The 25,363-nt window shown below is 45.6% G+C and overlaps 1 protein-coding gene across 1 annotated transcript in view; it reads right to left on the minus strand.

Moving 5' to 3' along the window:
• CACNA1I (calcium voltage-gated channel subunit alpha1 I) overlaps positions 1-25,363 on the minus strand; it is a 148,725-nt gene that overhangs the window by 2,258 nt on the left and 121,104 nt on the right. Inside the window, exons 16-35 of the mRNA XM_042889750.1 lie at positions 23,789-24,205; positions 22,846-22,946; positions 21,812-21,935; positions 20,913-20,981; positions 19,827-20,011; positions 19,376-19,502; positions 18,202-18,327; positions 17,660-17,749; positions 16,560-16,779; positions 15,364-15,515; positions 13,665-13,774; positions 12,965-13,098; positions 12,449-12,519; positions 8,427-8,505; positions 7,733-7,854; positions 6,917-7,255; positions 6,137-6,283; positions 1,888-2,004; positions 1,373-1,538; positions 328-524 (exon numbers count right to left, since the gene is read on the minus strand). Coding sequence (XP_042745684.1) covers positions 328-524; positions 1,373-1,538; positions 1,888-2,004; positions 6,137-6,283; positions 6,917-7,255; positions 7,733-7,854; positions 8,427-8,505; positions 12,449-12,519; positions 12,965-13,098; positions 13,665-13,774; positions 15,364-15,515; positions 16,560-16,779; positions 17,660-17,749; positions 18,202-18,327; positions 19,376-19,502; positions 19,827-20,011; positions 20,913-20,981; positions 21,812-21,935; positions 22,846-22,946; positions 23,789-24,205 — 3,093 coding nt within the window. The remainder of the gene's footprint in view (positions 1-327; positions 525-1,372; positions 1,539-1,887; positions 2,005-6,136; positions 6,284-6,916; positions 7,256-7,732; positions 7,855-8,426; positions 8,506-12,448; positions 12,520-12,964; positions 13,099-13,664; positions 13,775-15,363; positions 15,516-16,559; positions 16,780-17,659; positions 17,750-18,201; positions 18,328-19,375; positions 19,503-19,826; positions 20,012-20,912; positions 20,982-21,811; positions 21,936-22,845; positions 22,947-23,788; positions 24,206-25,363) is intronic.

Consider the following 25,363-nt stretch of genomic DNA (forward strand, 5'->3'; position numbering starts at 1 on the left):
CCCAGGGGCAAGCTAAAACGTGATGTGATTCCATATTTACATGGTGCTAGCTGCAGCTGTCAGACTGCTTTTTGATCCAAAGCAGAAGAGCATGTAATTTCAGGGGGTAGAGCTATACAACCCTTCTTTGCTGTACAAAATTATCTCCTCCCCATCCCTCCTACACACTGTGGTTCCCTGTGCTCCTCCAAGTCAGATCAGAGTCACCCAGCCCCTGTCCACAGCTGGCCTCTCTTCTTTGTCTGCCTTCCTCCCTATTCAGTCCTCTATTTTTGCATGTGATGTGGAAATCAAGGTTTCCAAGCAGAAGTAAGTAGGGTTCCTCACCTGGTGAAGAAGTGAACAGTTCACGCTCGGAGATCTCAGTGATGCCCATGAGCCTTGCAGAGAGATCTTAGGAAGGTTATGTGCACACGAGACCTTCTCAGGCCCTGTCTGGGCAGCAGAGATGGCTGGGTGGAAAAATTCTGCTGGTACAGGTAACAGAGGGCAAGATGTACCTGGAGAAAAGGGGCTGGGAGGGACTGAAAAAACACCAAAATAAATAGGGAAGAGAACACAAACAGGAAAAAAAAAAGTTCAGGAGTCCTCCACCTTAATTTGGTGCCTTTGCTGCTGTTACACCAAGGGTCCTGCAAGTCCAGTGTATAGAGGATATCTGACAACACACACTCCTGGCCAAGAAGCGTCAGTCTAGAGTTCACACAATGAATCAGCACTTTCTGCACAACAGCAAAAACCTGCACCAGACCCTACAGATCCAACACAGCTCAGAGCCATAAAGCAACAGCCCAGCTTGCCTCTCGTTGCTGCTCTTGGAGAGAAAAGCTGAGCCATAAGGCTTTGATTCAGCCAGATATCATTGCCAGAGGGCTTTCATTCCAGATCCTGCAAAGCAGGGGATGAAGGGAGATAAATAAACTGGTGGCTTAAGAAACTGTGCTCAGGAGTGGAACAGTGGGACTTCCACAAAGGGCAGATGTCTTATATGTTCCCTTCGGCTTTATCCAAGGAGCTTGGTCTCATGGGATAGCAATAATTTACCCTGCAGAGTGAACACAGGTTACCCAGCTCGCAAGTCACTGAAACCTGTGTCCCTTCATCTCTTTGACACTCTGCTCTGACAACAAGCAGGTGCACTACTGCAAATAGGAAGCAAGTCTTTCATGATGCTTCACACTGGCAAGTCTGAAGGAGTGTATAAGATCTAGCAGCTGAAGAAGGAAATGATCTTCACTCCCGAGGACTGGTGAACTGAAAGTGAATTCTTTGTTAGTGTAACCCTGCCTCACATTACCTCCATTCCTTGCAGGAGGAAGGCAGATAAGCTGAACCAATCCACACAAACCTAGGGAATGCTAGCTGTTCTCACCTTTGGTACCTTCATGCTTTAGCCAAGACTGGACTGAGTTGAAAGGAGTTTTCTCTATTTCACACAGGTAACTGTCTGGGTTTGTGGAGCCATCTGTGCTGGATATTGGAAGCAAGCATTCCCCTAGATCTCCTGCCTCAGTGGAGTCAGGGCTGTCCTGGCCATCCTGGAAAAAAATAAATAAATAAAGACAAAACCTGGTGAAATTTAATGGCAAATCACAGAGCAGACTTGTCAGGAAATGGATGTCTCTTAAGGTTCCTATGAATTAGCTAAAACATGCTCATATTTCACACTCAAATCCTTTAAATTTAGGGTCATTCAAAGGCAGTTATTAATAGTGATGAAGAGAACATTCAAAAACATACATCCATTCTTTCTCTTCTATGGAGAAGCTCTTGAAAAGTGACCAACATTTATATTCCTCAGCAGGGACATACGTATGAACACAGAGCACTTCCGAGGAGCAGGGACAGAAATACAGTGCAACATGCCTATGAGCACCTGAGGCTAACCTTGGACTCCTTAGGACTCAGCTGAGAAGTGCTGCGATTATCTGATTCATCTCCTAGAAGGATGGAAGAGGACTTGTCTGAATTGAGGGATAATGCTTCCATTTCAGCCAGCTGGACCTGCGGGAAGGGAAGGAGCTGTCATTGGATGTCTAGAGTCCACATTTCAAGCAGTCACGCTGTTTATGAAGGATAAATAAAAGCCTGTAGGCCCAAGATGAATTTTATGTTATATTCCTTGGATACAACAGGTTCTGCCTAACCCAGATTTGGGCTGGACAGAAGAATCCACTTTCTAAGGAAGCAGAACACAGAATCTGCAAGCAGCCCATCTCCAGTCCATGCTCCCCTAATGCCAGTATTGTAGAAGGGAGTCCTGAATCTGTCCCAGGGCTCCCTCAGGTTGGTGACAAGGCAGTCTGCTCTATAGAGAGATAAGGAATAGACCCGTCTCTGAAGGTGCCAAGGACAGCCCTCTTCAACACAAAGATGCTTTCATTCCAGGGATAGTCATGCCTCTTGCAGTCCATGCCAATATCATGCTTTTTGTATTCTCTTACCTTCATCACTGAAATCCCACCTCCCTCCAGCTTCCCTGCATCTTCTATTTCATCTCTAACCTACTCAGCTAACATCACCCTCCCTCCTGTTCTCCATCCCTAAATTAACCCCGCCAGCCCACCCTGTACTATTGCTCTCTTGATTTCTGAAACCAAGTCTGACTACTGTATCTTTCTCATCCATGAAACTCATCTTTGCTCTAGCCCTGTGCCTGAGCTTTCTCCATCATTTGGCCTGTGTCACAGCACACACACCCTGCTCCCACCTTTCCTGCAAGCTTACAATTCCCCTCTGCCAGACCTTGTCTTACAATTCTCCTTTTTCTAGTAGCCTAAGTAGCTGCTCTATTCATCCTGTGCTCAACTTACTAGATTATTTTAGTGGTCTTTTCCAACCTTAATGATTCTCTGACTTTCTGTAGCTGGTCTCTGGAGTCCTATCAGTTCCCACCACCAGCACCTGACTGAACAGCTATATTCCAGGTTGTCTCAGTCAAGAGAGCTTTCTTTCTGGGCAGTAATATTGTCCTTCCCTGTGTTTTTGTTTGCAAGAACTGGGTACAGCTTCTATGCCGTAAGAGCAGGTGGAATATTTGTAGACATGACTCCTTTGAGCTGGGAGTTTAATGGCTTGTGCCAATGCCAGAGACTGGAAGAGTCTCCATCGTTGGATAAGGCAGTTGGAATAAACAGAAGGGAAAAACTGAGCTGGATTTAAATAAAGGGCACAAACAGCATCCACATTTGGGATATTATTCTGACTGTCGAACGTGGTGTCACTCAACCATGCAGAGAGCTCAAAGTAACCAATGCTTGATGCTTGAGGTGCATACACACACCAGAGAACTCACAAGGATGTTATATCAAGCACACTACACAGCCACCAGTCAGCGATTAATTGTGTACAGAAACACCACCTTCATCCAGTCCCATTTAAGGTGCATACTCATCCATTACTTGCACAAGTGCTTGTTACAGCAGAACAGCCTTACAGCTTGTAGAAATGCGAATTTGAAATGTGACATCTGTGACTCCCTTCTCCATCCATAAAAAAGGGTTTCAACAAAAGCCAGAATTTGGCTATTCTTCACTGCACTGCTTGCTCACAATTTCTGTCCACATTGGGATCTACACAAAAAGCACAATCAACAGAGTCATGAGCAGATCGACTGTGTGTGTGGGAACACTGTTCACTGCTGCTCACTGGCTAAATACGCCATCAGCCACTGATACACACATCTAACTGTCAACCAGCCCGAAAGTGAAAGGACAGAAATGACAGAAGAAGAGGTTAGTCATATTCTGTTATGTTCTTGTAGCTTCCATTCCTGGAGAATATTGAAAAATACTCTGAACTAAAGATGAAGAGAAAAGAAAAAAAAAGTGAAACAAACGGCAGTGCAGAGCTAATGGGATGTTCAGTAGAACATGAATTGCCTGGGACACCAACCACAGGCACTGAACCACGCGCACATATCCCTTAGAAAATAACTCATTGCAGGTATAAGCTATCTTTTAAACAGAGCCACGATTAGGAAAATCCTTAACAGTCCAAATAATTGGTCTGAAAATAAGAGGCCAGCAGTTTAACTCAGAAAGACACTGAGCACTTTGTACTCCACACAGTACAAAGCTTAACACATATTAAAATCTTGAACATATGTTTAAGTGTTGTATTCATCCACTCTGCTCAGCATCTTCTCGGATTAAACTACAAATGAAATGGAAAAAAAAAAAAACCTTTCTACTGATAATGTGATCACTTTCACAAAGGCGAAGCTAAGGTGATTTGGTGAGCAGCCAACATCCTGTATTGTTAAAAAACATGTACTGAAAAAGACAACATAAAAACAGTACAATTCCATGTGCACAGTGTACCTTCTGGCAGTGTACAACTGGTACTAATGCACAACTCTGCTTATGTTGATGCACCTGAGTATCCTCTGATTAATTAATGACTATGTATTGCTGATGTTAGTGCTGTGATCAAGTCTAGCTGTGATTTTCTGTTGGAATTTCCTCACTGGTTTTCCAGTATGAAATACAAAGAGAAGATCACGATCAACCTATGACTTAAAATCCTCACCTTTCACTTTGATTCATATAATGAGAAATAAAATAACCACTCTTCACTACTGACATTATTCCTATGGATATAGATAATTTCATTTCAATTCCACATTTTAGATACAGTGAAATATCAATTTAGAAAATCAATTTATGGCTCTGTAATAACCATTAGAAAATTTGAACTAAGAATAATTATTTGGTAATGATTTTTCTGTTAAACTCTTTGCTGTGGGTTGCATTTGGAGATTTTGCCATCCAGTTTCCTTGCTGGGATGGTAAGAAAATTGATGTTGCCTTAATTCCCAAGCAGGAATACTGAAGACTATCTGGAAGATTTTCAAATGCAGCAAACTGGCTGCAAAGGACTTGATTTGAGGGCAATCATTCTGGAATACCTTTAGAAGACTTATTTTTCTGAGAAGGCTGAGCATCAACTGCTGAATATAAGGACTTATATAAAGCACTGGAAAGCGGAATGATTTGAAAACAGTTATTTGACAGTATTAATGCAGTGTCCATGGGTAAAGTGTTGCAGTACTGGGAAACTACAGCTATTTTTTCATTTTGATACCTGCAAATGGAAGCTACTGGGATAAGTAGATAGCTGAAAGACTGAAAAAATGTAAAACATCAGAACTAGGGGTCCAAAGCCAAATGAAATATTACTATCTTCAAACGTGGATATCTACCAGTAAGAGCTCTCTTCTGAACTTTCCTGGTTTCCTTACAAGCAAGAGCAATGCATCAAGTTAGTTATGGGGAAGGAGATGGTGTAGACTGCTGTTGATGTAGTGATATACTGACAGATGAGAACAGCTACTGATATGAGACTAATCATGACCATAATACTTAAATATAACAAACTGATTTCAGAGAAAAAAATAATTATATATCTCACCTAACATCTCCCAGGCTACTTTGCTCTGAAGTTTTATAACATGAAAAGACAAATTGCTTATGAAGTGGTTCTCCAAAGCATCTACAGTCCTGCTCTTAGCAGCAACCCATTTGTCAACTAACAGGTTCTACACCAGAAAAGAGGATCTAAAACTTTCTCAGTGGGCTCATTTTTGTTTAGTTTTTTTTTTTATATATCAAACTCATTAACCAGTTTTAATCACAAACCAATCCTGGCTCACAGACAGTAACTCTACTCAATAAAGCATGTAAGCATGTGCTTAGCTCACTCTCCTCAACGGGGAATAAGCAAACATATGCTTCAAATGAAGATGCAACATGCTAGAATCTTCCAGAGTTGTCTCCAAGTGCTAGTACCGGGGTGTGAACCTTCCAGTTCTTTCTACACGGTGAGCTCCAGCCTCTGCTCTTCTTGCAGAACTGAACACAATGTTGTCTTCACCTACATCTCAGTCAGTCCCTCCTGACCTACACCATGGCACATCTCAGATTTCTACCACCTCAAACATACCCCATGGCTAAGGAGGGCAGGCTCATACCAAAGGCAGTCTCAGCGGCACATGATAGATGACAAACACAGGCCAAGCCCTCTGCCTACACAAACTACAGCCAGGAGCACACACTGGATATCCTGCGGGCATGTGAATGTGGATGTGCAGGTCTTGGGGAAAGAGTCCCCTCACGCATCCTCGTACGCAGGTTACCTCTTGCTTGTCATGGTTACACTTCTCGCACATGGCCGGCGAGGAGTAATGATGGAAGACGGAGCCCGATAGGTTATCGATGATCATTAACTCCCCGTCGAAGGAGTCCTTAATAATTAAAGAGACACTGTCCAGCCATAAGTTCTCCTAGGGGACAAGAAGGGGGGGAGGATGGGAGAAATCATTTTAAGAATGCCGAGCTTTTGTTTCAAAGTTCCTTGTGAATTTGGGGCTGGATTCTCCACCCTGACTCATCTGAAGCAGTATCTTGTTCTGCGGGTACCTGCACAGGGTCACAGGGGGAGCATTTGCTCCTTAGGGTGTGTAAAGGTGCCAAAATCCAATGCAAAAAGAAGGATAGACTGCCTTCACTCACTGTCAGCACGGTACAGCCCAGCACTGCTCACACCTCCATTCCAGCTCTGCTGATGTGCTTCACTCCATCTGCTATTTCCCCTTCTCTTTTCTCCTGAGCTTCCCTCTCAAATTTGCTCCTAATACAGCTTCAGCTAATCTGCTCCATCCCTCCTCTGCTGACCCTCAGGATCCTACGCTTATGATGCCAGTAAGCTGCCGAGCAGTGCTACAGGACCTGCTGCTACTACATCCTTGCCTCTTCACAATGCTACCAACTCAAAAGTCTACTGCTAAAATCAAGCCTCTCACCCTGAAGTGGAAGAGTCTGCCTGCTACTGCTAAGCCCTCAATCATCTAGGCCCCCTGGCTTCTCCCCACAGCCGCTTGTTGCAGTCTGGTTGGTAAGCTCAAAGGTGTACCCACCTGGGCAGGAGAGTAGCATCTCGTGCACATACGTCCTTCAGGCTCTGTTCTCCCACCACCGCTTCCTGTTCCTGCTCCTTTTCCCTGCCTTGATTTGGAGGAGCCTGACTTGCGGGAGCACAGTCCATGCGCAAATTCCAGCTCAATCTCAGCATCCATTTCTGCATCCTCCTGGGCTTCCTTGTTGCTGTCATCCAGATGTTTCATGAGAACAGCTACTACCACATTGATGAGGACAAACTGGGCTGTGAGCACAAAGCTGACAAAGTACAGTGGGGAGATGAACTGCAGGTTGCTGAGGCAGCTCCGGTCATCGTGGCTGCAGTCGCGTAAGGTATCCTTGAGAGGAAGTTGGTTTTGAGAGGGAATGATGAAAGGAAGGAAGGACTAAAGTAAGAATGCAAGCTTGGCTGATCTTTCTGTCAAAAAACACCAATGCCACTGGAAAGAACAGAGCAATGGTTCTATCACTCCACAGCCTCTAGAATCATGAAGTCCTCAAAGAATCAAGGACATTATCTGATCATGGGATGCAGCTTGTGCTCTCTGCTTCAGAGCAAGTATGCCCAAAGGTCTACAGAATTAAATCTTCAGACCATTGCATTTTTCTGCCACTGCGGCCCCAGGTATGTGAACTGATGCTGTGCAGTCCTGCCTGCTCACATCACACTCAAATGTACCATATATTTGCAAAGAACTTTCCTTCTGTCTGGCAACTCAGTTCCTATGCTCCTCTCCCTTTCCAACCAAAGCACCAAGCACAGCTGATCTGAGCTCTGGTCAGAATTTCTCACACGACCCCTAAGACCCAGTTACCTTCATGATTCCGTTCCAGTTGTCTCCCGTGGACACCTGGAAGAGTGTGAGGAAGGCCATCCCAAAGTTCTCAAAGGTAGCATGACGGCTCATGCCCTCGCAGGGGTTCTCATCATTGCATACTGTAAGAACGGGGATCACAGCTATTAATGGGGGACACACCACATGCTCTGAGATCAACAGCAGGAGCTGGGGAAGGGGACTTCAGGCTCCTCACAACCTGGAGGCCCAAGTTAATGGCCTCAGCACCATGCCAAACAGTGGGCTGTTGCCCAACAACACTTGACTGCTGGACAGCATTGCAAAAAATCACTACTGGTGGTGTAACTCTGGGTTGCTCTGGATGACTTTCCCAACACGTCACTGTGTTGCCTTTCTCCATGATCAATATTTCACGGCAAGAGACATGAGTAAGCTTTACCTGACTTCTTTTGTAGCCTTAGAGCATTACCAAAGAATACAGTGAAGAAAAACTGAAGGTTTAAGAATGAAAGAAATACTAGAAACTACTTTTGTTCTTTTAAGCTGTTAGAACAATCACATTTTAGAAAGAAATTCTGCTTATGTCAAATTCACAAAAAGGAGAATGAAGGACAATGAATAATTCAGTCCCTTTATTGAACGAGTACTGAGCTTGAAAAAACTCCCAGCAGATCTGTAGTTCACACCAGAGCACAGGCTGCTTCAGACTTACCCAGTTTTCCAAAGAGCTCCACTCCTAGAGCAGCATAGATGAAAAAGAGGAGCATGAAAAGCAGTCCAAGGTTCCCCACCTGAAAGCAAACAGCACAGTCAGCCTACCTCATCTGAACAGGCAAGCGTGAATCGTACGCACACTAGTTTCTGTACTCCAAAGCCAGGAGAGTAGAGCAACAAATTCTCAGGGTACAAATGCAACAAAACAATTGCTCAGTAACCTTGGAAATCACCAGCGACTACCAGTGACTATGCCATCCATGGAACAACAGCTGCCAGCACATACAAAGGATGCTGTTTCTAGCCAGTACTGACTAAAGTGTACAACTGCTGGTCAGGTGAATGCAGGCATATTAGAGCAGGAGCTCAGAGAAATGAACCCATTTTGACTAAGTGAGAGTAAAACCATGGATTACAGCACACAGATGAGCTGCAGTGCTACATGCCCCATCAAGCTGCCTAAATTTCCCAAAGTTATGATTAAAGCAGAGCTCCAGAGAGATGGGGACACAGATACAACCCTCCATATGTGGAGGGCTGAGCAGGGCTTGGGGACGGAGATGGGAAGGAAGATGGATAAAAAGCCTCTTTTAAATTGTGTGGAGAGAAGAGAAGAGACTACAAAAGAGTGAAGAGCACCGCTTTTTCTGTATCCTGTGAAAAATGGGGCAAAGCCTGATTTCTGGGCTTCCAGCATTTATGTTTTATAAACTCCACAATGGGAGGATTGCTGCTCCATGGTACACAGAAGTAGCACCAACAATGTGTGCGCTGCCCCCACATCCTCACTTTCCCAAATCACCGCTCTGCCTCTGAATCTCCTGCATCCCAGCATGTGTGGTACATGAATTATATGTGGAAAGCAGTTTTAAAAGTGGCAGGCTGAAAATGCTAGTAACAATTAGCACACCACTGGTGGGGCAAAGGGAGGTGGGGAATTAAGGACCTGATATTCAGTGTTTTTCGAAACCTGAGTAGTATCTGACCCGAATGCTTGTGAGTGCATGTGGTAGCTGGGCCTTTATTAGGATTATCTACTTCAGGAACCTAATTTAGTCACTGCAACTGCTGTGAAATCCAAATTCAGGCAAGAAATGAATGATTCAGCACACCCACTCCTCTGGGCTGCCAGATTCTGGCTCCCTACACATGCGGTGGAAGGAATTATTTCTGATGACTAAATTGGACACCATAGTAAATGCTCTGAACACACACCTTTGTGTCTGTGTCTATAGGGCATTAAAAGAAAGGAGGCTAATAAAATTTAGCTAAGGACTAAATTTCCAAGGGGCTCCAAAATTAAAGCTCTATTCAGTATTAAGAATTGTTGCAGTATAACAGAGAAAGGAAGAGAATTGGAACAGGACAACTGGAGATGCCTTATATGCCATTAGCAAGCCAAAATCCCCGGTGTGAGTCTGTGCTTTAGGAACACAAAGAGAAAGGCTGAGATGAGGAAAAAGCACAAGGGAAAGAACAGCTTATTTTAAACTGCTTCTCTTGGCAAAGCCAATAAATCTTGGAGAATAATATTACAGATAATTCAATTGTCCCCTGAAGACTCAGTGTGTAAAATATGGAGACAAAATACAATTTTTAACAGTGAAAGTGGGGGATTTTAGCCCTGCTTTGTGTGCAGATTTTGACACAGGTTTAACTATGGAGTGATTTTTGATCTATTGGTTATATAACTTAATTAAGTGAAAGCAAGCCATTACAGAAGGAAGCAAAAGCCAGTCAATAGGAACTGTATTGGTCATAGGCTTGATACTAGGTAGCACTTTTCACTTTTACCTTCCAGGGAACACCTAGAGCCAGACCTTCAGACATATGTTTGTGAAGGAGGTCACAGCAGATATTAATGACCTCCAAAAGACAGATCATCTTGATTAGCAAAGGGTCTGGAGGTGACTGTGAGGCAGAAAAGCAAGAATCTGTAAAGCGTGGAAGAATATCCTTGTGGTTTGTGGCTCAGAGCAGGGTTTGAACTGAGGTCCCGGCTGCAGTCTTTGCCATCCTGAGCAAAACCCTTCAATGTCTGATGACTCTGCTTCTCTGCGTGACATGGATACAAACATTTCCATGGGATATGAACAGCCCCATGGGAGTTGGACTGGATGACCTTTAAGGGTCCCTTCCAACTCCAATGATTCTATCATTTCCCCCTCTCCTGTTTATTCACCATATTTTAAGGGTAGAAGTTGAGTCCCACCATTTAACTACAAATATACCACAGAGTCCTTTTACTGAGGGCTGAACACACTTCAGCCAGCTCATACTATCTGTGTGTATTTATCTGAGCGGAGCAAACACACCACATCTGCAGATGTTGGATATTGGGAAATTTTTTCTTCCCTGACAGAGTGGTGCTGCAGTAGTATGGGCTGCCCAGGGAGGTGGTGAAGTCACCACCCCCGGAGGTATTCAAGACAAGGGGAGATGTCACATGAGTGACATTGTCTAGAGTGGTCACAGGGATGAGTTGATGGTTGGACTAGGTGATCTTTGTGGTCCCTTCCAACCCAAAACATTCTATGATTCTGTGATTCTTTCCAGCCTTAATGGTTCTATGATTCTTCTTTGGATCTGGAGACCTGCTCTATTTCAGATCCTTGCCAGAGCTAAACAGTAGTTGTGGCTCCTGGACTGGAGAAGAGGAACTGCACTGAGCCAGTCTAGGGCAGCGTAGACAGAACTAATAAACTTTAGGGGCACCAAGCTGCCTCCAACAAGAACACTTCAATTTTAACATTGTTCAATGTATCTCAGTTCCAAACTACCCTGGATGACAAGGGATGCTGTTATATAGCCTGGATGTGACTTATATCATTAACATTATACAAAAATACAAATTATTACTGTAAAATAAAAAAGATTGGAAATCAGACAGTGCTCAGGATTCAGGAAAGATCACAGAATTTCCCCTGGCTTTCATACTATGGGTTTCCTCTAATTCAGATTGACATCACTGTCTGCCACTAACATCAGAGGTAAACTCCTTGTGTAACTACTCATGCTGTTTTCAGATTGATTCTCAGCTCCTTGCCACTCATGGAGACTGGCACATTAGCTGATAAAGCAACTGACAAACCCCCGTACATTTTGATATCATGCAAGATAGCTGCCTGCTCAGGGCCTGCCAGGGAAATATCTGATGTGTGATCAGTAGGGAAATTTGGTACCATTACTGCTTGCTTAACAATTCTCTCTCAAGGATCCCCAAGGAAAGGGAATAGTCTCCCAGGTCACTTCTCCGTCACAAAGGATCCTCTCAGTAGGCTCGATGCCTATGTAAAGTCAGCATCTCATTCAGGAACAGCTGCTGCTCACAGCTCATGGAATCCTTCTGTCTAGCTGTCTTGTGGTAGACACTTAACCACCGGCTGCGTGAGCCACAACAGAGCGCGTCACTGCTTCTCATACATGAGAGGCTCAGAATTGTGAAGGGATCCAGGAGGAGAAAGGAAGAAAAGAAAGCAGGAACGGGGAGGCACTGGCTAAGAAAAACAGTGACGGGAATGCACGTGAGAGAGAGAAGGGAATAGGGGGAACATGCAGGGAAGGGTGAGAAGGACAGAGACCTGTGTTCCTCCTGAAATGGCTGCCAGTTGCTCTCCCTTTCTTTTGGAGAAGGGAGAGAAGAGCTGGGGACTAGCAACAAACTAGCTGGGGACAGACACTAGCTAGACATGGTGGGAAGAATCCTGCCCTTACCCTGGATCAAGATTTATTTCATTCACCCACTGGCAAACTGGGATGTGAGGTAAGCTGTATTCCCATGACTTAACACTAAAACTTGGGCATCCCTTTCAGGCAGGTACATGTACATCACAGTAAACCCAGAATCACAGAATCACCTAGGTTGAAAAAGACCTCTAAGTTCATCTAGTCCAACTGTCCACCTATCACCAATATTGCCCACTAAAGGGCATCACCTTTGAGAAACCAAGAGAATTGACCGTTTGGGAAAGAAAAAAAAGGTGCAGAAAGAGAGTCTTGGGGGAAGCTTGTGGGTTTTACCTGTGGTAAGGCTTGAACGACTGTATCCAGCAGTGCTCGCATTCCAGTGGCCATCTTCAACAGCTTCAGGACTGCCACAAGAAACACATGAGAAATGTTACTCAAACTCAGCTCAGAAGATTCATCCTTTTGCATACCTACTAATGGCAGTAGAACAAGACAGAAGCCTTGATTTCCTTCGCCCTTGAAAAATTGAAATGTACCCCTTGTCCCCACATTCCCACATCTTTGCAATTTACATTCCCAGTTCCTTCTCCTCCAGTCTATCTACTCCTTCCTAAACACACTATTTCTGCCACCCATGCCTATCAGGCTTCTGCTTTACCCAGACACATTCTGGCCAAGATTCCTCTTTCTCCAAGCAATGTGTATCACAATTACTCCTTTCTATTCTCTGCTTCCAGGGCTGAGGACAGCAGGAGTGTGTGCCTCTACAGCCACTGCTCAGTGAGTCACTGCTCTGGGTCCCACCCCATGGCCACCTCCATCCCTGCCTCCTGCCTGTGCCTCTCTCACCACGGGCGATGCGCAGCACTCTCATGATCCTGATGATAGTGGGGTTAATTGGGAGAGCCGCATTGATTTCAATCTCTTCCAATGTAATGCCCATGACAGACAGCAGCACAATGGCCAGATCTAGCTGGTTCCACCTTAAGAAGAAAAAATCAAAGAGAATACAGGAAGACAGAGGTTTTCCACTTCCCTGACAAATAATGTGAATTGTTTTCACTTTATCCTAAACGTATAAATCCAAGGCCCCACTCTGAGTCAGTCTGTATGGGCTTTTGCAGACAAACAGATTCACTCTGCACACAGCCTGAGCAGCCAGAGGCAAACCAGCCTGATCTGAAAGCATGGAGCTGTGTTACTATGGTGCTATGCTTTGACTAATGGGCTCAGCTTTTTATGGCCTCACTACCTCATATCAGCTTCATTATATACGTTCTGCTTCAGCATGTTCCCAGTTTGCCTCAAGGGCAGGAAAAAACTGGCTGTTTCTAAGCCCACCTACTTTGCTTTCTAGCCTAACTAGCAGATGCCAACACAGAGGCAGTTCTTGGACAAACCTTATTGTTGCCCAGGCACTGCAGTTCTCCTGTGCAGAACTAGGAGATAGTTGGGACTGCTACTATATTCCAGATAGGGATTCATCCTTGAGGTCTCCTCCCAATGCCCAGCTGTCCCACAGAAATATTTTACACAACCCTTTGCTCACCTGTCCTTGAAGAACCGACGTAGACCGAAGGCCACCAGCTTGAGAACTGCCTCCAACACAAACACAGTGGTGAACAGGTAGTTACAGTATTTAAGAGCGGTCTCCAGGGACTGTCAGCAGAAAGAAAGAGTGGAAGAATTGAGGCAAAAGCAACAATAAGTTCATAACCTGTGGGGTCTCTCTTGAGTGCCAGTGATTCGTTACAGGATGGGGAAGATGCCCCATGCTCCCTATACTTGAACATGGAGGTCTCCTACTGAAGGCAACCATCAGCAAGCCCTTCCACCCCATGTTGTTCTGGGGATCAGTTATTGCTTCTTCCTCCTACACTTCTCAGCATAATGGGAAGAAGGTGGCTATTGCAAGGAGATTCCACTGAGGTTTCATCAGCCTCCTCTTCAGTCAATAGCCCACGTCATCTGGATGCCACCACATTAATGGCATTGGCCTAGCTATGGGCAAGGAGCGAGGCAGGAAGGTTGTTGCTTCAGTCATGTATAAATGCCATCTCTAATGGGGGAAAACTCCTGCATGCCTTGTTCTGGGACAGACACGAGTCATCTCTCAGCTGTGAGTTTCTCCGCCACCAGGGACTGGTGTGACCAATGGGCAGCACTGGTGGCACCTCGTACTGGAATGGTTTGAAGCAGTTGGACAGGGTTTATAAGCAGAGCCTGACTGTGTTACAGGGGAAGGAGCTGAGGAGTAAGAAAGGTCCAGTGACTTGTTCTGACACAAGCAAAGGTCTGACACAAGGGTGGAAACAGATAAGGGCTGGAAGCTCCTGCAAAGCAAAACTGGGCACCACTAGGAGCGAGACAAAAGGTGGGCAAGAAACAGAGGAACTAGGCAACATGTCTGAATGATAACAGACAGATTCAGTTCCTGACCTACCTTAGACAGCATTTGTTCAGAAGTGTCATCTAAACTACGAGTCTCCTCAAAAGAAAACTGAAATGCCATTGGGCAAATATCATAATGAATGCTTTGTCTACATATAAAGGCAAAAAGCATCTCTGATATAAGCAGAATGCTTTTATTTTATCAGAAGCATCTAGAGCTTTGCCAACAACACTCAGTGGTTCCTGGTCTTCTCCAGCCAAAGTCAAAAACTCCTTTAGCTCACCATGTCCTTTGCCGGGAATCAGACCCCTGAAGCTGAGAGAGGCTCTTTTCAGAGGCTTTACCCCTTCAGCTCCTCTTACAGGAAAGAGGTGGCTGGGTGACCACACAACCAGCCAATCCAGTCCTCGCATCTCAGATCATATGGCAGGAGAACTGGAATTTCATTTTGAAATCTGATGCAAAGCCTGAAGCTCCCAAGGGCACTGCTGCTTCCACCACACCTCTTGTTAGGGTCCAGGAAAACATACCAAGTAGACTAGGCAGCTAAATTTGGGTGACCCACTTATCTCATGAATAATGTAAAGCACAGAGACCTAATTATACAAAGCTTTCTAGGGACCCTTCTCTTGCTTATATACCTAATCTCTCTTCATTTCAGGTGATTACAGATCTCTAAGTGGGGGCTGCCTTTCTAAGCACATACCAAATTCCTCACATATCTCTGCCTACTATATTAACTCTTGCAACACATCAACAGTATTTTTAGACACAAGCATCCTACCTCTTCTGGTAGACAGTGAGCATTAGAGAGCTGTAGCAAAAGAGCATAATTACTCTCCACGATCTCACTCACCACAGGTTGGTTGTAGTGCTCCAAGGACATGGTGACCACGTTGAGGCAGATGATGAAAGTGATGAAGATGTCCAGATAGTGGCTTGTGCAGACCGAATGGATTAGGAGGCGTATGGGGCAGTAGGTAGCATAGTACGGCAAACGCTGCGCCTCTTCAGTGGAAAGAGGGAGATGGGGAGAGTTAGGAGGAAATTGGAAGAAAGAGAGAGATGGGTAAGAAACACTGAGGAAGAAGCAGGCATAAAAGGGGTGATAAATGTTAAAGTCAAGGGAATGAAGGCGGGAGAGAGAAAGGACAGAAAAGCATAGGTAAAAGAGGGCATAAGAGAAAAATGAATCACAAAAAAAAGAGGAAAGTAGAAGGGGGGAGAAAAATAAATGGAATAAAGAAAAGAAAATCAATGCTTGAAATCTGTCAGTCTATGTTTTGTGGGAATGGTGCTAAATCAGCATTTCATGCCTCAACAAATTAAGATCATAAATGATAAAAGGGAGCAGATGGTTCCAGGAGAGGCCCCAGGGTGTCACAAGAGAGAGGTAAAACTGGAGCAGAGGAAGGGAAAGCATGCCTATGGGCAGTGAATGGAAGAAAACCATCAGTCTGGGGTAGTAGGGAAGATATCTAGGGGCAAGTATGCTTTTGCAATTTTTGTTTAGAAGTAATACAGAAGAGAACAGATAAACCAGGGAGAGGGCTTACTTCACTTTAGAGAGCCTGGGACCCCAAGAAGTGACACTGCAACACTAACAGAAAGAGCTAGGAACAAAACACAAGTGTCTTCCTCTTTTCTTTTCCTCTCTCTTTTCTTGAAATTTTGGTTTAAACACAAAGTATAACTTCAGTCTTCTCTCTAACACTAGTTGAGGTTGCATGAAGCCCAGGAGGTCTACTGAACTATGTGTGTCCTGTGCTGACTGTGCATACCAACATGTACACAGGTATATTTTTGGTGCACCTTATTTCCCCGGGGGCTGGATGCTAAAACCTCATGGCTTCCCCAGCACCATAGCCTCCCAACAGACTTCATCAGCCACCCCCTCTTCCCCAGACCACTGGTGTGGTGCATAGCCGGGTGGCAGTGACGCAGGGAGGAAGGCTCAGAGCACGGCCAAAAGCGATGCATTTTAGAGACCGGCCCATCAAGAAAGAAAAAGAAGAGGAGAAGGTTTTTCTCAGAAAACCTTGGCCTACGAACCAACCAAACACTTAGGCTGTGCCTTACTCCTTCGCTTCTTCTCCAGTCGCCGCAGGCGCTTCTCCTCTCGCCGGCGGGCCTCCTCAGCCTCCTGGTGCTGTCGGCACTTGTGGAAGTTCTCCACCACTACCCCCACAAACATGTTGAGCACGAAGAAGCTGACAATGAGGAGGAAGGAGATGAAGTAGAGGAGCATCCAGGGGTTGTTGTTGGTCACCGGCTGGAGGAGAACAGAAAGGCTGTGATCAGATGGGTGCTGGTACAGAAATGATAGGGATGGGTACCGCCATGATGACTGGCTGCTGAGAAGGTGGGGTGGGATTATGAAAATGAGAGGAGTGGGATGGGAAGAGCAAGAACTATGGACAGTAGTGCATTTTGTGCAGAATTTCAGAAGTAAATAGAGCATCAAATCCAAGGTTCAGGCCCATGGCTGTGCAGCCAAGGGCAGGTGCCTAAACCAGCACTATCAAGGTCATAGCCTTAGCAATAGAGGAATGGTGTTATAGCAGGCAGCAGCCCAACAGTCTCTTCTTATGGGGTATTAAAGCAACCATCTGTGGGCCAGAAGGGAGCCAGCATGCTCAGAAACGCATATGGCATTATTGCTCTGTTGTTATAAAGACCTGCCATGTGATCCAGACTGGTTAGAGGGGTGAGAATTACCACAGACACTCACTACATGGTCATAGAATCATTAAGGTTGGAAAGATCATCTAGTGTAACCATCAGTCCATGCCTGTGGCCACTATAATCCACGTCTCTCAGTGCCACATCCACACGGTTCTGGAACACCTCCAGGAACGGTGACTCCACCACCTCCCTGGGCAGCCTGTGCCAATGCAGCACTGGTCTTTATGAAAAGAAATTTTTCCTGACATCCAACTTGAGGCCATTACAGTCACAGCTGCACTTCACTGCATGGACTTGGCACAGCCTGGACTACTTGCAATGGGAAGAGCGAGGGATTGAGAAGGGCCCTAAAAGGAGAACCTGGCTAGAGGGAGGTGTACAAAGCAGGATATTAGAGTACACTCTTACCTTACTAGCTACTAGCTGCAGGAAGTGAAAAAGGTCTTTTTGCAAGGATGTATTCATACCTGCTGGTCAACAGCCACAGCATCTAGTCCATTATACATAATATTGACCCAGCCATCCTTGGAAGCCAGAACAAAGAGAGACATCAGGGCCTGCAATAAAAAAGCAAAGCAGATGTGGAGCAGGTGCATCTGGCAGACTGGGAAAAATAAGCGAGTTTTTACGCTCTAACACACACAGTGTTGAAGTACTCTTTCTGCCCGTGTCTCTGCACATATCAAAACCTGCTCCTTTCAGTGAGGAAGAGGGGGACAGGGAAGGGATAGGAAGCCAGATCATCCAGGGGGGAGAGGTCATGAAGAACATCTGCTTCACAGCATGAGCTAAACAATAAAATCAAGCTCTCTGCTGCCACCCTTTTCTTTCCCCACTACCTGTACACATCATCCTGTTACTAAACCACCAGCAACAGGCTCTACATGGATACACGTACCAAATAACTGCTTTTCCTAGCCCTAAGATCAGGCTTTTCAGGCACTCAGAGAGGTACATATAGGAGGAGAGCTGAGTTCCCATCAGAGATGTGGGCTGCAGGCACACTCACCTGTCCCAGGTTGTCGAAGTTGTACTTGTGGTGCACCCACTTGTAGTTGGCGGCCATGCAGTCAGACCGGTTGGTGATGTTCCTGATGTCAACCCCTAGGCAGTGGTAGAACTTGCCCTTGAAGAGCTGTGGAAGGGGAGCAACTCCATCAGTTCCTTTCCCTCCAGGGCTCACCATGGGATGTGCAGAAGCTCCCAAGGAAGTAGGTGGGCTGCAGGGTTCCCTCACGGAGAGGTATGAGGGAACACCAGTGCATTATACAGCACTGGTTGATACATTGGTAAGGAGACAGGGCCAATCCTGCAAATTCACATCTGGCTTTTCATCTTACTGTACTGCTCCAGGCAGAAGTGACTGTAAGTCCTTGCTATCTGACAGCTGTTAGGGCAGTATTCTGGGGATCCAATTAAAGCCATTAGCCTAATAATCTTCTATTCAGCCACTAAGAGCAATCACCCCTCCCTGTCTCCCAGTTACCAAGAAAGCTGATGGGAAAGAAAATCATCTGTGGGTAAAGAACCAGAAAATACATCCCCTGCTTCTCAGATACTATTTTTTTTCGCAAAGCTGCACTGCTCTATCTCTCTGCCCAGGGCTCCCTTCTCCATATGGAAGGTACTGGATTGTGCATTTGTACAGATGCATAAGAGCAGACTAAGTATAGCGCATTCCCTGAGATGTAAGTAACGCCCACACCCTCGCTCCTCTCACCAAAAATAAAGAGAATTAAATAAAAAAATAAAAGGAGGATGTGGGTGGACTTAGGGTTGATAGCAAGGGGGAGGAATGGAGCTGGCTGGAGGCAGAGTTCCTGCAAGTAGGAATGGAGCTGCTTGTCCTTGCTGTGTGGCATGGATGTGTCCAGTGAGCCAGCTCTGGGCTCTTCCTGTAACACTGACCCAAACCCTGACCCGATCCTGCCAGGCATGCACAAGCATTAACTCCTGTCTTGCACATTCAGCAATGTTTGCACTCGTTGAAGAGCTGGAAGCACTTGCCAAAGGCCATGGGGACACTTCAGAGGGAGACATCTCATGGGGCTGAGCAGCTGCAGAAGTTTCCCAGCTTGCCTGCTCTTCCTGTTCAGTTTGCTGTGCCTGTTGTAGCTGGGGGTACAGGTGCCCATGGTAGGTATGGGAGTACCAGGGCTGTTTGAGGGCAATAGGAATCCTACCTGTACACCCAGGATGCCAAAGATGATGAAGAAAGCGCAGCAGATGAGGACAATGTTTCCTATGGGCTTGAGGGAAGAAATGAGTGTCTCCACCACCAGCTTGAGGCCAGGGGCTCGGCTGATGACTCTGGAAGGAAAGAAAAGGGAAGAGTGACAGACAGACAGAGCAGGAGTGTTTGGCCACAGATGAGCATTTTCAGCAGCAGAGGGCCCCTGCTCTCCCTGTGCAGTGGCCTGTCATGGGGAAACACTCCTACCAGGGCTCCAAATCCTCTTTTATTCCATGGGTTGGATGTCTGATGAAATATCTCCATGGTCAGAGCCATACGACTAAGGTCTGTGGATTGTCAAAGACCACCCTTTGACCATTACAGTGGGGTCTGAATCCAGGACCCTTCCTGGGGGGACCAGTAAGAAGGAGGAATAGAACAGAACGTGGTAGGACTCTGACCGGAGTGGCCGTAAGGTGCGCAGTAGCCGGAGGACCCGCAGCACCCCTAGGATTTTGGCACCACCAGCAGAAGCCACCGAGACCACAATGTCGATGAGAGACACGAAGACCAAGAAGCCATCCAGGACATTCCAGCTGCTGCGGAGATAAGCTTGATCCCCAAAATACAGGCCTAGAGAGACCACCTGCAAGAGAAGGAAGAGGATGGGGTCTAAGTTGGTCCTCCATGTTGCTTGATAGAGGACATCCACAGAAGAGGGGAAGACTGTTGAATGCTTATCCCCTCCTTGCTCCTAATGGAGCAGCAAGGACTCATTCTGAATCCTATAATCAGTCTCATCACCTTTTCCTTTTGAATGGAAGGTTATGAAGGAAAACGTCCGAAGTGGTGGCACCAAACACTAGAAAAAACAAGGCCAAACTCTGGAGTAGCATTTCACTACGATTGCCATGGTGTCTTCTCACCTCTTCTTGCATCCCTGAGCAACAGAACTCTGTAGAGGATGTTCCAATATCACATACCTCCCAGTACAGAGATTAATTTCGTTTTAAGAGCTAGAACCAGGAACTAAAACCCATACTCTGGCTCCTGAAACACTCTAAAAATCACACCAGTAGTTTAGGAATGAATTTTAGGGAGTTCTGTGTCAGACTTATAGTTTTGAGACTTACTTTCCCCAGTATTTAGTCTCTTTCCTCACCACAAGCGGATTGGCCAGATTTCTCTATTGTTGCAGTGACACCTATTGAATAATTATCTCAGCTAATGGCAATTCATTAATATCATTGTAATTACTCCCTCTCTTGCTCCAGGAGGAAGGGAATGGATTTTTGATATTATTACAGAATCCATAGCTGGAGTCTAGCTATTCCTCCCAGACACCTAGATCCCTTTGGTTTTAAAGCTCAGGTTAAGCATCTCCTCCATGCACAACCAGAGGGGACTTAACTCCCCTTTACCAAAGCAGGGGGAAGGACTGGGACATCGAAAAAATGAGAGATTTTGGAAAAGTGCCGAGCAAACATGAGCCATGGTATTCCTGACACGGGAGAGAGGCTCTGAGCCATTCATTTCCATTAACTTACCTTCAGTGTCATCTCAGCTACAAAAATTGCTGTGAAAATGTAGTTGGACACAGTGAGAAAGATTCTCTCCTAGAAAAAAAAAAAACAAAAACGAGAGAGAGAATGGCTTTAAATGTATCTTGACTTCTTGTTATTCCATGAGGCCCCTGTGGTGAACTTGATATCTTTTTCTTTCCTGTAAAGGGTCTGAAGGTTGGAAGAATAAAAGAAGCACTCCTGGCAAAGGTCAGCACTGACAGCTTTGGGCTCGCAAGCCTCAGCTCTACCCCACACCACAGCTGGCACAGGACGCCATACAGCTCTTGTGAATAGGATTTGCAATGCAAAATACAAATCTGGTTCCTAGGTGCTTGCTGCCTCACTCTGCCGTGCTGCTCAGTCCTGATCTACTGCACTGCCCTGGGACTCCTTTCCAAAGAGCTGCTGAACACTGACTGACTGCTGAAGGGTGTGTAAGTGCCACAGAGTTGAGGGGTCAACTAAGGAAGAGATGCAAAAGAAGTCACTTGTCTGCTCAGTCTCCTTTTTGACACGCCAGTCTGAGCCATCTCCAAAATAGCTCAAAAGCAGCATACGTGATGACATACTGCACGTGAAAGGTACTTCTTTTATTTCCCAATCCCTGACCATTTGGCAAACCATCTCTTAACCATGGGACTCCATCACTCCCCAGAAGGGAGCAAACTTGGATTACTCTATTATAAAGGAGATTGACACATTATAAGACCCTGCAAGGAAGAATATATGATGTAAATAGCTAATGCATGGACATACGAATAGATGAATTGGAGTTATGTTTAATGCTAAGTTATGTCCAAAGGCCATTATAGTACCAGGAGTGCCTACACACCTCTGTCAGACATTGTATTAAAAGGTAGATGGGAGAAAACAGTGCTCACCGTGCTTCTGTGTTCAATCTGTGGTCTCTCCAGTGCAATGGTAATGCAATTCAGGAAGATGAAGGCCAACACAACGTAGTCAAAGAGTTTGTGAGCAATGATGGTTTGGCACAGGAGGCGAAACCTGCAAAAGAGTTCCAGTAGGTACCTGTACCTCGGGCAGAGAGAGGTTAGAAGCTAGAAGCATGGAAAATTGAGTGCTCGATAATGAGTTTCTGGTGTAGCAAACCCTTCCAGATTCACACTAGGACAATGAGGCCACATCTTGAAAGCTGGGGAGGGGCAGGTAATTTGGCTGTTATGGAGAACACAACTCTGCCTGCTCTGAAAGACAGAGTATCCAGGTATCACATGGAGCAAAGAGTTCTCCTCCATGGGCTGTAACAAAATTCCCTACTCCTCAAGAGGTGATGGCACATTGGTAAGAATGCTGTTGGCTGGGGTATGTGGGCATTTTCTCCTGGTGGGAAGACCCTCTAAGTGGGAAGAATATATCTCTAAATATGTGTGGGTTTTTTTTGTTTTGTTTTTATATGTGTGTTTGTTTGTTGTTGCTGCTGTTATTTTTCTTTTCCAGCAAAAAGATTTCTAATGTTGCCCTAAAGGGTGTGATATTGCTGATAAGTTGGCAGTAGGACTGAAAATGGAATGGAGAGGATGTCCTGGTACCAAGGGAGAAAATATCTGTGTTATGGACTCATTAATAATATATTCCTTCTCCTTTTTGGTTTAATGTCAGTATTCCCTGCCTCACTTTGCTATAAATATTTATAGTTACACAAAAGAAAAACAGGATGTTCCGAAGGGAAGGAAAAGCACAATAGGCATTTAGGATTCTCGTCCTCCCTCTCCTCTGCAGAATCAAGGAAGAGAAATGTTGTTCGACTGTAGAAGGAGAGACGAGGAAGAAGAAATACATTCCCGGATGCTGAGTTCAAAGTTACAATCTAACGTCCAGCTCAGGGAAAGCAAATGGCACAGCAACAAAATCTGTCCCATCTTCTCAACCCTTTTACTGAAAAAACTGCACAAACCTGTTTTGTGGAGAGAAGAGATATATGGACCAGTCTTCCCGTAACTCACACCAGTCTGGCTTATAGACTTCCATCATCTTCCGGATGCGAAAACACAGGCTCTGGAGGGATGCAGGAGAAGCAAGTGTCACTGGTTGACTTCTCGTTGCCTAACAGAGGCACTCTCACTTTCTCATGTGATCCCCAAGTACCACTATCAGGTGCTCCTCCCCACGTGTGCTACCTGCCTTTCTTTAGCACCTGGATGAGGGAATGGACCCAAAGAACAACAAGACACTATAGAGGAGGTAGTACTTCTTTGCCAGGTCCTGTTCACCTCTCACCTTCACATTTCCTCCTCGCATCATTAAAAAAAAAACTGCTGGTCTCCTATCTACAGGTGGATGTTGCCCAAAACACTGGCTCTATTACATGAGTATGATGTTTCCTCAATACCTCAGCTGAATAAGAGGCAAGGACAGAATAGTCTTCTGCTGGCACTTCGACTCAGAGTTGATTTAATTTCATATGCACTGTCTTCCACCCTTTGATATGCTCACAGATAGGGTATGGTGGTCTCCCAGGCTGGCACAGAAAAACACACTTGCCTTGTCTTTTATGCATCTATTTCCAAAGCAAAGCTCTTCCTTTTCACAAAGCCTGACCTTTTCTAACCTGTGACAACCACTGGCTGCAGTACTCTGAAATAACAGCCCTCAAATGCCTATGCATCATCTCTACTCTCTTCCCACCATCTATCTGTACGACTGCCTTGTGGGCAGCCTGACAATGCAGTGTGGGCTTGTCTGGACCCACCTACATTCAATGTCATCCTCCACCTGTACTTACAGCACTTCTGCAAGCTCTCCAATCCATATGGCAGGGAGACTGAAACTTGAGGACAGAGTTGGGGTTTCCCACAGCACTGCATTGTAACCCCAGGTTCCCCACACCAAGTACTTACGTAGTCTATCTCTTCATCATCCTCTCCCCGTTCCTTGCGGTTGTTCATTTTTGGGAAGATCTCTTTCGCAATACTGGGCATTTTGCCGTTGCAGTCTTGATGTTCACTGCCCCCTGTTGTTGTCCCTGGCCTACAGGTCCCTCTGTGGCCAGATGGGATGGAGGCCAACTCTAGTAGGTCACAGGAGTCTTTGTTGTCCAGAGAGAGCGTCCGGCGGTGGTGAAACACTCTCTCTGCTCCATCCAGCTCCCTATCTCCTGCCCTGTGCCTCTCCCCAGACAGGAGGGACTCATGCTCAGCAGAGGGAGGTTTGTGCTTCAGGCTGTGTCCTCGTGCCAGGCTGTTCCAGCTGGAACGACGGCTCCCCCAGGCCCCACTGCGGCCCCAGGCACCGTAGTGGGAACTGCGAGAGCTGGACTGTAAGAGAGTGGGTTGGGACTCAGCCACACAGAATTAGGGAGGGAAGGCACTGCTTTGTGGCAGACATCAGATATCCCCCCAGGGGTCCTAAGCCATGTGCACCCTTTTTTACCCCTCAAAGAAGATGCATAGTGGGAATGTAGCTGTAATTGCTATAAATCTCACAACAAATTAATAATGAGCTAGCAGGGGTGTTGGCTGTGATCACTTTATAGCACCATCTGTGTGCAAGGCACTTAAAGGGAAGGTAAATAATAAAGCCAAAGGCCAGATGCCTGATGTTGTTACTTATATCAGCACAAAGCAAGAATAAAGATTTCCAAAAATCTGATTGGCAGCATTTTACACAGCCCTAGGGTAAAGAATAACACAAGGTACAAGGAGATGGATAATCTGACACAACACCTTTGAGCACAGTCTTCATAAAAAGAAGAAATGAGAGAAACAGGCTTGTTGGTTACAGTCTAGTTCAACAACATCAGCAGGTTACCATGTAGTACACAGCTGTCAGCTCTCCCTTTTTAGAAATAACAGGGGCATGAATGCTTCCACTATCAATGCACCTCCTTCAAAACCCATGTGTGGTAGTGTGTAGGGGTCACAGAAGCTTATGTTACAAGGTGGGCAGGTTTGAGATGTGTTGACTGGACAGTTAGCAGTGTTTGGAGAAGCACTGGGGGACAGCAGGACCTGACATGAGTAAGTTCCAAGCCAAGATTTCTCTATTCATTGTAACAAAAGGTTCCAGAAAATGCATCCATTATGGGACTCTGAAGTTCTGGCAGCACCTGCACCTTTCTATGCTTTCAGCTCACTCAGGGCGTGACTTTTTGTACTGAGCAAGAGGACAAAACATAGAATCACAGAATCATAGAATTCTGGAATCCTTATAGTTGGAAGGGATATTTAAAGGTCATCTAGACCAAGTATCTTGCAAAGAACGGAGACATCCATAGCTAGATCATGTTGCCTACAACCTGGCTAGCCTAGTCTTGAAAGTCTCCAGGGGCAGGACATCCACCATGTCTCTGGGCAACCTGTTCCAGTGCCTCACCACCCTCACTGTAAAAGTCTTTTTCTTTATATCTAACCTAAATCTCCTGTATTTTAGTTTGAAACCATTTTGCCTTGTCCTATCACAACAAACCCTATGAA

This window comes from Lagopus leucura, unplaced genomic scaffold (genome assembly GCF_019238085.1).
Source record: "Lagopus leucura isolate 7727_CA_CO unplaced genomic scaffold, USGS_WTPT01 Super-Scaffold_100159, whole genome shotgun sequence".
In the NCBI taxonomy this organism is placed as follows: domain Eukaryota; kingdom Metazoa; phylum Chordata; class Aves; order Galliformes; family Phasianidae; genus Lagopus; species Lagopus leucura.